Source organism: Protopterus annectens, chromosome 14.part0, assembly GCF_019279795.1.
Source record: "Protopterus annectens isolate FY-2018-M chromosome 14.part0, PAN1.0, whole genome shotgun sequence".
Taxonomy (NCBI): Eukaryota; Metazoa; Chordata; order Ceratodontiformes; family Protopteridae; genus Protopterus; species Protopterus annectens.
Window position 1 is genome coordinate 239,933,053 of NC_056748.1, and position 14,799 is coordinate 239,947,851.

Consider the following 14,799-nt stretch of genomic DNA (forward strand, 5'->3'; position numbering starts at 1 on the left):
AATGTGTGCGGATGGGTTAGAGTTAAGGTTCACACATATGAGCTCAGGAGGGTAGAAGAGTAAACCACCTAAATCCAGTGCGCTAACCCTAATCCTATCCCAGTCCATAACCCCAGTCCTACCCATCACCTTACTAAAAACTCCTTCTGCAGCAATTCCACTACACAAGACAAAATGACACAGACCACACATAACACCAAACACTGACAACACCATATCTGTCTCCTGCTCTAACCCTTACCCATGAACTTCACACATACACACTAACTGCAACAACACATTCTAGCACACAATCACAACCACCATGCTACTTACCTACAGTATATACATGTTTAATTCAACCATATCTGATTCACAGACATGAGCATTCACTGACTGTGCATTCATTATGAAATACATACGTGTGTGTGTATGTGTATATATATATATATATATATATATATATATATATGTGTGTGTGTGTGTGTGTATGTGTACACACACACACAAACATATATATGTAAACTGTATTTTTTGTGTTATAAACAGCAGCTAATATTTCAGTTAATGGTTTTGATCCACTAATTTAATTAGAGGGTGAATTCTAATTAAAACAATCTGGCCATAGTTGTTTCCTTCGATGTCACAATGTTCTAAACATAAAAAAGTACTTCCATTTTTCAAGCAGTTACTTTGATCAAGCCTTATGAATGAAGTTAGTGAATGGATGATGAGATTTCACTAGAGGGTGGCTTCTGTTATGATTACATTTTTGAAGTCGTTTCTAATAAACTAATACTTTGTCAACATATGTGTGTGTGTGTGTGTGTGTGTGTGTGTGTGTGTGTGTGTGTGTGTGTGTGTGTGTGTGTGTGTATATACACACTAGTTTTTTATATATGTGTGTGTGTGTGTGTGTGTGTGTGTGTGTGTGTATATATATATATATATATATATATATATATATATACACACAGAGAGAGAGAGAGAGAGAGAGATAGCTATAGATATATAGATAGATGGATATAGATACAGAGATATATATACACACACACACACACACACACACACACACACATAATTATAGGTTCACAGGTAGGTACTAGGCTATCAGCCCAAGGGCCTACATAAGCCTAGCCAACAAGGTTTCTTGGCTTAAGCCACCCAAGAAAGTTATTTTCCTGTGCCACTGTTGAACAGAAACACAGAAGTGATTCCCGGGGTGTATTTCCTATTTCCCATCCACTCATCAAGATTTTTCTTGAAGAGTGCTAATGAAGAACTTTGCTTGACATAGATGGGTAACCTGTTCCAGAGTATGAAAAGTCTTTGGGACAGGAATCTATCCCTCCAGCATGTCCTGTTTATTGTGGTGACAAGGTTTAGGTCCCTAGAGCATGTAGCTCGGAGGGATTGGGATTTCTTTAGGTGTAGCATGTCCAACAGCTCTGGGTTTGACATAGCTTTATGTGTTAGGCAGAGATCACCTTGGAGTAGGAGATATGCTACGGTGTAAAGCTGGAGTTTTTTGAGGTGGTCAGTGTAGGGCATTTGTTTGAGGCCAGTAATCCTCTTTGTGAGGTACTTATGTGGCCTTTCCAGCTGCTGCAAATGTCTTGTGAGGTATATTTCAAAAAGGGCGTTGTACTCTATAATGGGTCTAATGAGTGTCGAGTAGAGGAGAACAATGACCTCTTTTTTCCTGGATGAGAACCCTTCTATGATGGGATGTGCCATATAGAAGGACTTCCTGACTACTGTGGCGATGTGACTATCAAAGGAGAGACTACTGTCCACCTGGGTCCCAAGGTCTCTTATCACGCATTCGGTGTTAAGTAGATTGCTGCCTATGTGGTAGTTCATGGGTACAGAGTTTTTACCAAAGGGGATGACACTGCACTTTTTGGCATTGAGCTTGAGGCCATGGCTCTGACACCAGGCATCTGTCTCAGCGAGGCCCGTCTGTAGGATGCCCACATCATTTGGGGACCTGACTATGGCTCCTAGTTTGCAGTCATCTGCGAACTTCATTAGCCAGAGGCCTTCTGTGTTAGCCTGTACTTCAGAGAAGTAGATACCAAACAGGAGAGGTCCCAGGACAGAACCCTGTGGTACTCCACTTGTCACTGCTTTGAGGTCAGATTTGGGGTCTGCAACTTTTACAGTGTGGGTTCTGTCAGTGAGCCAGTTGGCAACCCATCTTGTGATGTAGGGATTTAAACCTAGTTTAGTGAGTTTAGCTATAATTCCAGAATGGGGGATGGTGTTGAAAGCCTTGGTGAGGTCAAGATAGGCTGTGTGAACCACCTTACCCTCATCTACGGTTTGGTGACTGCTTCAAAGAAGTCGATCAGGTTCAGGAGGCATGATCTGCAGTTCACAAACCTGAACTGGGTGGGATCCAGAGTTTGGAGGTCACCAATGTCTTTGTTTATGAGTTCCATGATGATACGTATAGGTTGATAGTTCCCAGGATCAGTGGTGGCTCCCCATTTGTGGAGTGGGATAGCTGTTGCTGTGTGCCATTCAGTGGGCACAAAGCCTGATGTGAGGCTATGATTGAACATGGTGCTTAGGTGAGGAGCCAGTTCGTTCTTAAGTTCATGTAAAACGCAGCCTGGGATGCTGTGTTTTTGGCTTTAGAGAGTGCAGCTTTTACCTGCGTAGTTATGATTACAGGGACTCTGCATTCTTCCTGTATAGATATGGGCCCTTTAGGGGGTGAGAGGGGGGTAAAGCTAGCACTGAACCTATCTGCCAAGATGTTGGCAATATCAGTTGGTTCTGTAATTTTCTTGCCTTTGTGCTGTAACTCAGAGCAGATCTGGGTGTTGTCATCGAGATTCTTGACATAGCTATAAAATGCTTTGTGGTTGTCCTTGGAATTAGTGGCAATTTTGTTTTTGATCATTCAATCATTATCGTTGATTTTACATCAACTAAGTTAAAACTAAAAAAGAGCAAATAATAAAAGGTGAACAAAACAGCCCAACTACATATTAAATCAACTGCAGAAAAAAGCAAAAAGCAAAATAAATAAATAAATACACCTGGAAAAAAAAAGCAGTGTTTTTTTGCAGGGACTCCCTGCATGGTCTATGTGGCTGTGTCCTCGCAAACCTGATACTTCATATATACTAACTCCTAGATTACAGAACAGTGGTGAAAGGGCATATGCAAAATTCCTGCTGTACAGAAATATAACACATGTAAAAGCTAGCTGCTTTCCCCTTCCAGATGGCCACAATACCCACCCTTCATATTCTCTCCTACCTCCAATATATCCCACACAAACGCAACATTCCTGTGCTTGCACAAAAGCACATTTGACCAAATTCAGTCACACTTTTACACACCAACACAAAACATGTCAGCCAGATGTATAGCAGACCTTTAGGATTACACAGTTATTTTATATCTACAGTGGATTTAAAAAGTGTATACACCCCTGTTAAAATGCCATTTTTTTGTGATACAAAAAAATGAGACCACAGTAAATCATTTCAAAACTTTTCCCACCTTTAATGTGACCTATAACCTACACAATTCAATTGAAACACAAACAAATCTGTTAGGGGAAAAATATAAAAAATAAAAAATGTACAATACCCTGGTTGCATAAGTGTGCACACCCTTAAACTAAACTTTGTTGTGTGTGCACACCCTTAAACTAATACTTTGTTGAAGCACCTTTTGATTTAAATTACAGCATTCAATCTTCTTCGATAGGAATCTATCAGCATGGCACATCTTGACTTGGCAATATTTGCCCACTCTTCCTTGCAAAAGTGCTCCAAATCTGTCACATTGTGAGGGCATCTCTTGTGCACAGCCTTCTTTAGGTCACCCTACAGCTTTTCTATTGGATTTAGGTCTGGACTCTGGCTGGGCCATTCCAAATCTTTTCTTCTGGTGAAGCCATTCTTTTGTTGATTTGGATGTATGCTTGGGGTCACTGTCATGTTGAAAGGTGAAATTCCTCTTCATCTTCAGCTTTCCAGCAGATGCCTGAAGGTTTTGAGCCAAAACTGACTGGTATTTGGAACTGTTCATAATTCTCTCCATCTTGACTAAAGCCTCAGTTCCAGGGGAAGAAAAGCAACCCCAAAGCATGACACTGCCACCACCATGCTTCACCATGGGGATGGTGTTCTTTTGGTGATGTGAAGTGTTGTTTTTGCGCCAAACATACCTTTTGGAATTGTGGCCAAAAAGTTCACCCTTGGTCTCATCAGACCAGAACACATTTTCCCACATGCTTTTGGGAGACATGATGTATTGTTTTTTTTTCAAATTTTAGTGGGTCTGGATGTTTTTCTGTGTAAGAAAAGGCTTCCATCTTGCAACCCTACCCCATAATCCAGACATATGGAAAATACAGGAGATTGTTGTCACATGTAGTACACAACGAGTACTTGCCAGAAATTCCTGCAGCTCTTTCAGTGTTGCTGTAGGTCTCTTGGTAGCCTCCCTGACCAGTTTTCGTCTGGTCTTTTCATCAATTTTGGAGGGACGTCCATTTCTTTGCAACGTCACTGTTGTCCCATATTTTCTCCACTTTTTGATGACTGTCCTCACTGTGTTCCATGGTATATCCAATGCTGTGGAATTTTTTTTTGTACCCTTCTCTTGACTGATGCCTTTCAACAATGAGATCCTTTTGATGCTTTCCAAGCTCTCTGTGAACCATGGCTTTTGCTGTAGCAGGCAACTAAGTAAATGTCAAGAAAATCCTACTAGGACAGCTGAACTTTATTTGGGGTTAATCAGAGGCTCTTTAATTGATGGCGGGTGTGTATCCAAGAAGACTGAATGTCGTAATTAAATCAAAAGGTACTTCAACAAAGTATTAGTTTAAGGGTGTGCACACTTATGCAACCTGCGTATTGTGTGTTTTTTATTTTTTATATTTTTCCCCTAACAGATTTGTTTGTTTTCAATTGAATTGTACATGTTATAGGTCACATTAATGGTTGGAAAAGTTTTGAAATTATTTATTCTGGTATCATTTTATTATATCACAAAAACCTGGCATTTTAACAGGGATGTGTACACTTTTTATATCCACTGTATATCTATATATTTAAATCTATATATAAAAATAAACCATTCTGTAAAAACTTCAAGAAAGCAACAGCCAAGCTAAAATTTTCACTATATAATACCTTAAATTATTTATAGTGGATCCCATGAGATATATAAAAATGACCAATTAAAGACATAACAATGTTTCAACTAAATAGCTTCTAAATGCCCATGACTTTTTACTGTTTAATTCTTTATGGGTACAAGCAGGCCAGTAAAGCCAAAAACTGATAGCTGTAGACATGTATGTTTCAACCTTTTGTTAACCTCTTCAATACAACTTAAGTGGATTGCTTGGTTGCAACTTGCAAGTTAGAAACACAGAGCTTCAAATCAAGCCTAATGTCCATAAACATAATGGCCTCTGCAAAATACCCCAAATAACATCCAAACCAAAGGGTAAAAAGGTCACACACAGACAAACCATTCAGTAAAAACTGGAAGAAGGACTCAGACAGTCTAGAATCTTCATAGTGTAATACCATAAACCTCCTGCTGTGGAGGACCATGGGATATATGCAAGCAAACCCTTAAAGACATAAGTGTTTCAGCTACATGGCACAACTACAAGTGCATGCACACACACACAGATAGACACATTTGTGTGGGGGGGTATACTACACATACGCATATATGCATATCTATGAAACCATAAGATAGAAGTTTTGAAACTTCAAAAACCTAACTAAAAAAATAAATAAAACACATTTTTTTAAAGTTTTTTGCAGGGGGAAAGCCCCCATGTACCCCCCATACCCCCTGCTAATTAAATATACCAACTTTGAGATCACACGACAGTGATGAAAATGGTAAATATCCCGTTCTGCGCTTTACAGCAATCTCCATTCAAAACATCAATACATGGAAATAATAAATGCAAATGACAATAAAACAAAAGCAATAAAATCAGGTGGAAAGGCAAAAATAAGTCTGTTGCTAACTAAAATGAAAGACAAAATGGATACTAGAACTTAACTTACATTGCTTAAGGGGGACTGCTGCACACAAGTACCACTTCTGCTTGCTGTTGTACATGAAATTATGGGATACTGCTGAAAACAGTGCCAAACAGTCCCTCTGTATATAGCAGGTGCACAGTGCTTATAGCATAACAGAACGCTTGTTTGCATTCTACAATGTCACAATGCCTTGAATCACATAATAGATAACCTGATTATGCATTACTGTGTTATGCCTGACAACAGAGCTTTGGTACTCGTGAATGACGAAGTTGCAACTCCATGTCATAGCTACTCTCAGTAAAATATGTACAATTCATATATTATTCCACGGCTAAGGAAACTGTTCGTGAATCCCTTTTATATTTCTATAAATTGATAATGAAAATATCATGGACCCTGATATTTCGTTATGTTAGCCTGCCAATTTAGCCTACTCAATAAATATGTCAAAAGACCATCATTTTGGAAAGAAGGGGACAAAACATTAGCACAGTCTTTAATATTACATACTGATTACTTGTTTTATCTACAGGGAATGTTTGTATGCATTTTGTCCATTGTTATTTTAACAACCTCATTTGACTGGCTTTTAGTCAATGGAAGAAATATTTGAATTATTTGGTCAAGAGTGTAATCCAGTCTATCACATACATCTTTTTTTCATTTAACTTGTTTATTTTTGTACTACTTTGTATGGGCAGCTGTATCCATGAATTCTATGATCAAACTGCAAATATATATTGTTGGCCCTGTTTTCATAAATTTTGAAAATAAAGATTTATTGCAACAGTGAATTTTGAGAAAAAAAATTTGTTGAAAGAAAACAATCATCCTCTTTTTACTGTAAAAAACTACTTTTTCATTTTGTACATTGATGTTGTCTGTGGGAAATTCTAGCGTACAGAGGCCACAAACATCTCACAAGTTAAAATATTTACCAAAGTGTGCAGTACTTGTATCATGGCAGAGACAAATATACTAATGACACATAGCCTGTATGAAAAGGTTTTCAGATAAGAAAGCAAATCAAAATTGTTGCTATATATTTCATCAGAAAGGCATGAAGTGTGGAATTCTTATGTAGCTCCAAGCCATGTAAAAACAATTCTGACTCCATCAATGAACAAAAAGAAAAAGTGACCAGTAAAAAAAAAAAAAGCATAGTTTTAATTTTGCAAATCAAGATACCTGTTTACACAGAATACATTTGCTTTGGCTATAACCACTGCATTGTAAGACTGCAGACTTACTAAGCTGATAATCATGAGCTACAAACATCACAACCATGCAAATTTATGTAAGCAGTAAAATTAGCATGACCCTAAGAAAGTCATGCTTAACAGTATCTGCTATTAAAACGTTAGACAAGAACAATGGAAAAAGCTAGGACTGCAATGAAAATCAGTTGAAGCAATTTAGTTCAGTAACAAAGCAAGTGAATAAATTGCTCGCTTATTAAATGAAGCCTTGATCCATCGCTTCAATGGTGCTGTTGCTCGAATGTGACTAGATTTCATACTTGCTAACTAAAGTTTATCCTCACATTTGAATAATGAAAACAAAGAAAAGCAATGACAGATGTTGCATTAGAATAAGGTATAATAAAGCAGTCGTGCTCAAATGTTTCCACTGCTACACGCATTGTTTAATTTCTGCAGCAGCGTAGTTCATTTAATAATAAATGTAATTTCTTACCACAGAATGTGAAGGTGAAAGAGGAGTAATTGCAGTCTCTCCAAGACTTTTAGCTGGAGAGGAGTAAGCAGATGAAACTGCATCTGAAATAAAATGAGAAAACAGTCAAGATATAGTTTTCCGTTGACATTTTTTTATTACTGTGTTCTTATTCTGAACACACTTTCAGGATTGTCACAGAGATGTGCAACTTATCATAGAAATCCTTTGGATAGCAAGTTCACTACATGAGGTACTAGTATTACAGCATGCAAACCTTAAGAAAACAGACCAGTAATTTGCAAAATGCTCTGAAAAGTATGAATGCATTAACTGTTTTTGATGGCAAGTCACAAAACTGGGATCGACTTTTGTCCTGCTCTGAAAATACATTACAGGGACTGTACCATTTTGAGATCCCTGCATGTAGGTATATCTACACCGTGTGTTTACAGGATACTTTCACCTGTGCAGGGTTTATCAATGTTTAGTACACATATACTGTACAACACAATAACAGTGCCCCCAGCTTTGTGGCATGGAGGGGTAGCCATGACTTCAACCAGATGACCAGAGTTCAGTTAGTAGCTCTGACACTAAAAGAGCATGGGAAGTGTGCGAGGGGAGGGTGGATGGGAGTAGTGGCAGATGCTGGCATAGCCATCCTAGGATCAGGTAACTCTGACTGCTCACGTGAGCGACACCTACAGGGAGAGAGAGTATTGCATACATCATGCCTGGAGATAATTTGTGAGATACCAAAGTCTGTTTTACAGACTCCCATTCTATTACCAGTGTGTGATCGAGGATCCCCTTATTACACTGAATATAATGAAATGAAATGATTCACAACATTCCTGGTCCACATATATGATAGTGCCATGTTGCCCTGAATTGAATGTGGGAAAAAATGCATAATAATTAAATTCATGCAGTGGCTACTTACTGATAAACTATGTTTCAACTTGACAAACAATATTGTCATAGTCAAGTTTCTAACATTTTCATTATGTTTTTACCTATTCATTGTTGACTAAGCAAATTAAGGTGTATACTTTTCAGCTGTCTTCTTCAAATTGTAGCAGTCTTCTACATAATACTGTTCAGGCACTATTGTGTTCTTCAACGGGGGAACTGCAAATTCAAGATAAAGACTTGAATAAAAAAATTAAAAAATATAGATGTGCTGTTCTCTTTTACACTGCATTAATTGAAAGATCTGGTGTCTCATTGTGGCAGTTGTCCTTACAGAGGAATTACAGTGGCCATCTAAAAATATTTAGCACTCATTTTAAACAATATGTGAATAACTACAAAGAATGTGCTGGCTAGAGTTAAATTAAGCAGATAATAATTAGTGGCAGTGATACAAGGCAATGAATGGCCAGGAAATGGAACATTAGTAAGATGCTGGAATAATAGTTAGTGGGAGACATGCATCAGTGAAGATGGACAGAGTACACAAGTTTATGATATATTAATTAGTAGTCAAAGATAAATAAAAAATAGGTACAAATTATCTCCAGAATACATTGCACTGGTATTGGAATATGTCTGCTTATTGCTGTATGATTTATTACACCTGACTTTTAAAATAAACTATCCTACTCCCCAGTAGGTGTGATGGCTGTCTATTTGAGCCATTTTCAGCTCAGAAGGCATAGCTTCTGTGTGACGGACATGGGCTACAGGCTTTAACTTCCACAGTATGGTACCCATTAAAACACAAAATAATTAATTGGTCATGAGGCTGTATGATAAATGTTCACTGCTGCCTTGGACACTCACAATCTCACACACATGTGCATGCACGCATGCACACACGTGCACACACACATGCACAGAATAATTTAAAAGGGGGAGAATTACAGAAGTGAAAGATAACAGTAGCTGTCATTTGGGACTCAAACCTATTATACTGTGCTGGTGTCAATGCGAGTAGACCAACAAGAGTCTCTGGACAGATAGGTGTTGAGTTTCCCCTTAGCAGCTTTATCCTTTTAGTTTGGAAACCCCTAGCATGGTGATTAAGGTCACACACACACACACACACACACACACACACACACACACACACACACACACACAGCCCTCTGCTTAGGCATTGTTAGAATCACAGAAGTGAAATGATAATGGTTGCTTTCATTTGGGATTTGAGCCCAAGACATCCAGCATACAGTGCTGAAGTTGCTGCTACTGGAACAACAAGTGCAATTGGACAGATAGGTGTTATAGATGTTAGAAAAGGGGTGTTGTGACTGTACAGCACTATATCCCTTCTACATAAAGATTTAAAATATACTGCCATAAGTTAGTCAAATCCAACAAAACAATAACACACCTTACTGTTTACACTTGAAATAAGCCAGCCTTTAAAAAAATGAAATGGTAGCAAATAGCTATAAACAGTCATAATTCTAAGGACAGAAACCAAATGGTTGGTAGACACATCAAATGCATACTCCATTACCAATAAAGAAACCATCAGCCACAAACATTTACGTTTGAATAATAAACTCCTTTACTTTAAATTAATTAGTTAAAACATTTATTTTGCAACAACATATGCAAACAGTAAACAGTTGTGTCAGAAACTAGAAAGAAGCATTCAGTATGATACTAGATGGTCAGAAAAATGTTTCTGACATTTAAACTAAAATCTGAATGCCTCTAGCTAAAAGATATACCCTGGAATTTGAAAATGCTTACAGCAGTTTGGAAGCCTCATCTTGGAAGGTTTCTGCTTCGTGGTACGCCTAATTCTTAGACCACCAGTTTCCTGGTATGGTTTTCCCCTCATGAGGGTCTCAGCATGGAGAATAGTCACACGAGCAAAGCCAGATGTTAATGCCGTACTCTGAGGGAGTGGCTAATGCTAATTAGCTGGGTACTCTGCCTTAGAAATATTCAAGAGCCACACTTTTCTTGACCAAGCAAATTAGAGAATTGTTCGACCAAGTAAAAGTTACCTCTAGGAGAAAAAAATCGAATGATGTGTTTTGACAACAGTCCGCTATTCTTTTCTATGAGAGTACTAGTATTACAGCTAAGTTCATTGTAGCCATGAAGGCAGGTTCAATGTGTATGTGCATGGACATGTGTATCCACATCTGCAGGGGAAAGAATGAGGATGGATGAAATGTATGCATGTGTGGGTGCGTGTGCGTATGTGTATCCCTGCCTCAGTGGGGATTGGTAGAGAATCATGAGTATGGATATGTGTGTGTGTGTGTGTGTGTGTGTGTGTGTGTGTGTGTGTGTGTGTGTGTGTGTGTGTGTGTGTGTGTGTGTGTGAGAATGCATTGGTGTGTGTTTCTGTATGCATGTGTACGTGTATGCATGCGTGTACATGTGCGTGAAAGAGAATGTATTGGTGTGCGTTTCTTTCTTTGTGGGTGGGTGTGTGGTGGGCTATGTATGGGTTGCCTTTTTTAACACAGTTTATGAGCTGCTAGGGAGAACACTAGTGCTGTCAGGTTTGACAGCACAGTTTTTGATTCAGACTATGGCAATGAGTGCAGCTTCACCATGTCACTGAATCCGAATTTCTCTCTGTTGTGCTAAATGAACAAGCATCATTGGGCAATTAGCGCAAGTAGAAAGAAATTCTCCGATTCTCAGGGATACTCTGCCTTAACATGTATATTCCAAAATGGAATGTTTTGGCAGCCAGCTCTGTCCCAAGTGTATCTTTTAGCAGTAATAGTTAACTCAGAAGATTAAGGTCCTCATATTTCTAAGTTTCCAAACAGGATTTCCTCTAGCTTCAGTTTGAAATGCATGAGTAAAATCCGTGCTTTAGTAAAAACATTGTGGGCTAACCCACAAATAAATATGTTCTAAGTAGATGCAGATTTGATTCATCAATTCAGACTGGTCAGTTTTCACTTGGATAATCGCAGGTGCTGCATTTTCCCTTTGAATGCTGCATGTAAAGTGTGTGTGTGCAGTCTTTTCACTTATTTACAGAGCTGTGCAATCATGGAGTTGGTATTTTTAAATAGCAGGGTGTGGGGGATGGGGGCTAAAGTTTCTCATGAGGGAAGTTACCTTTCAAAAGAATATTTTTTTTTATATATTTACTTATTTTGTCTGTTTAAAACAAAAACAAAAATAGTTACTTCGGAAAACATAGCAGAATCAGGACAGGTTGAGCTCTACTTTCTTGGCTTATCTTCATGAAACAGTCCATTTATGTTATTAGATGGGTCCTAAAGGGTGTGGGGACTATGCAAGTATTACATGAGAGAAATGAAAAAGGGGTGGTAACATACAGTGTCTCATTTCTACATTTTACTGCCTCTGATTGTTTTTGGAAAATAAGAATATGCAACTCCTTAGGAACAGATACCATTAACGATCTGTGTTTTACTACCGGAGCACTGCAATAAAAACATATTATGTTACCACCTTGATATAAAAGTTAAATTTAAATGAAGATGGGAAAATGCTAAAAAAATAGTGATTATAAAAAGAAGTTATGTCTTACCATAAAGTTCCATCTGTATTGTAGATCCTCATTCAGTCATTATGCATGTGTATCGGTTCCGACCTTGGAACTGAGGCGGCCATTTTCCAAGCTCGCATCAGCTTCATACTCTCGAGCTAAACTCTTACCCACAATCCCCCTCTCCCTGTTACCTCAGATTGAGTTTGCAAGTCAAAGAAGGTAGAGGCTACCTCTGGTCAAATAACCTAAGAGAACCGGATGGTGAGATCCACTAGAAACCACAGGCGGGGGAAGGAGGGAGGGTCGTAATGACTGAACGAGGATCAACAATACAGATGGAACGTTATGGTAAGACATAACTTCTTTATCTGATATTGTTAATCCTTGTTCATTCCTTACGCATGGGACAGAGTCCCCAGCTACCTCTGTTCCTGGGAGGCTTTCATGGAAGGTCATTCCTGAGCACCACAGAACCGAAAGATGCTCTTCCCCTGGAGGCCAAATCCAATTTGTAATAATTGATGAAGGTATGAGGCGTAGCCCAAGTTGCAGCTGCACAGATGTCATGTAAAGAAGCTCTGGCATGGAAGGCAGCAGAAGTTGCCACCGACCTTGTTGAATGAGCTTTCATGGCAGTAGGCAACATGATATTACGTTGTGTATAAATGAAGTTCACACAGTCCTTCAACCATCTAGCTAATGTGACCTTAGCAACAGCAGATCCTAATCTAGGTCCAGTAAAGGCCAAAAATAACTGGCCTGATTTACGAAAGGACCTAGTCCTGTTTAAGTAAAAACAGATTTGCCTGTGGATATCTAGGGTATGTAGGCAATACTCTGTTTGAATGATTGGGAAAGAAAACTGGCAATTCAATGGTTTGATTAATGGACATTTCAGAGATCACTTTTGGCAGAAATGATGGATTATTTTATTTTATTTTACATTTGTTTACTGGGCTGGTCCAGCTGGATATAAGTCCATTTTCAACAGAGGCCTGGGGAGAAAAGCTCCAAATACAGACATTAAAATCAGTCTTTACAAATTTAGTAGTTAAATTGCGAAAAAAATAAAATAAGTATCATATTAGCATTAGCATGTTCTTACAGAAGCAACAATTAGAAATAAAATACAGACTAAGAGAATACAAATTATGCATGAGAATAGAAAAGATTTAGTGTAAGATTTGTTTGAAGGAGAATAGAGAGTAGTAGTGGGACACTGAAAGCTAGTCCGTGTTAGTACAGGGGCAGAGCCGGTGAGTTCTGAGTTGGGATTTGAAACAGGGAAAAGAAGAGCTGGTAGTGAGGTTGTCAGGAAGAGAGGTCCAGGCTTTGCCTATTGTGTTTGAGAACAAGGATTTTCCTGCCAAATTGTTGGATTTGCAAGTAGATATAAGAAGTTTGTTAGAAGAACGTAGGCTTTTAAGGTTGCAGTAAGGTGTGATAAGGGAGGTGAGTATAGGGGTGTTAGTGGGTTTGTAGAGGATTTTATGGGCTAAGGAGAGCTGCTGATATAAGATCAAATTTTACAGCTCAAACCATCCTAATTGCTTTAAATTTATGCAGTGGTCGGTTCTAAAAGTAGAGCTAGAGGCAAATTTGGCAATGCTGTTATAGGCAACAGCCAGTTTTCAGAGGTTAGATTTGGACAGGTATGTGTAAATAGGGAAGGCATAAAGGAGGGAAGAAATCAGATGGGTATGGGCAATGGAATTAGTTGGCAGAGACACTCTATCTCTATGAAAAATCAAGTATGAACTCTTGATACATAAAGACTGAAGCTCAGAAATACATCTGGCAGAAGTAATGGCGACCAAAAACAAGGTTTTCCATGACAAATGCTTGAGGTCGCAAGAAGAGGCTGGTTCAAAAGGTGGCATTGTCAGAGCTTGTAGAACTAATGATAAATCCCATGGTCGAATAGGTTCTCTAAAAGGTGGCTTCAGATGATTCACACCTTTTATGAAGGTCTTGCACAATTTGTGGGGCATAAGAGAGGAATCTTGGACACCCTCATGAAAGTTAGAAATTGCAGCCAAATGAACTCTAATGGTAGAGGCCAATAGACTCGATTGGAAAAGGTCGGCCAGATAGTCTAGTATTATTGACACTGGTGCTGAGAAGGGATCTACTTGTTTATCTTTCAGCCAACAGGTAAATCTTTTCCACTTGCTCAGATAAATAATTCTAGTGGAAGACTTATGAGATGCAATGAGAATGTCATGTACTGGTAAAGAAAGATCATTCTGCCTGGCAATCAAGGGAATTGGAGTAGCCAAGCTGTGAGCTTCAGGCTGTTCAAGTTGGGATGAATCAGGTTCTGTGGATGTGAGATCAACTCTGGGGTTGGATGGAGAATCCATGGTCGATCTAGTAGATGAGGTCAAAGGAAGGGGAACCAAATCTGTTGAGGCCAATATGGTGGTATGAGGATCACCTTGCTCTTCAACCGACGGGCTGTCTTCAGAAACTGGGGAATGAGGGGGATAGGTGGGAATGCATAAAGAAGACCCGAGGGCCAATCGTGGACTAGAGCATCCCTGGGTGACTGTCCCGGAGGGGGAATCAGGGTGAAGTAGTTGCTGCATTTGTAGTTGGTCGGGGATGCAAAGAGGTCACAGGAAGGATGGCCCCAGCGGTGGAAGATCT

The 14,799-nt window shown here is 39.0% G+C and overlaps 1 protein-coding gene across 1 annotated transcript in view; it reads right to left on the reverse strand.

The window, feature by feature from the left end:
* Positions 1 to 14,799, reverse strand: part of HSPA12A (heat shock protein family A (Hsp70) member 12A) — a 956,869-nt gene that overhangs the window by 699,224 nt on the left and 242,846 nt on the right. Inside the window, exon 2 of the mRNA XM_044055963.1 lies at positions 7,722 to 7,804. Coding sequence (XP_043911898.1) covers positions 7,722 to 7,804 — 83 coding nt within the window. The remainder of the gene's footprint in view (positions 1 to 7,721; positions 7,805 to 14,799) is intronic.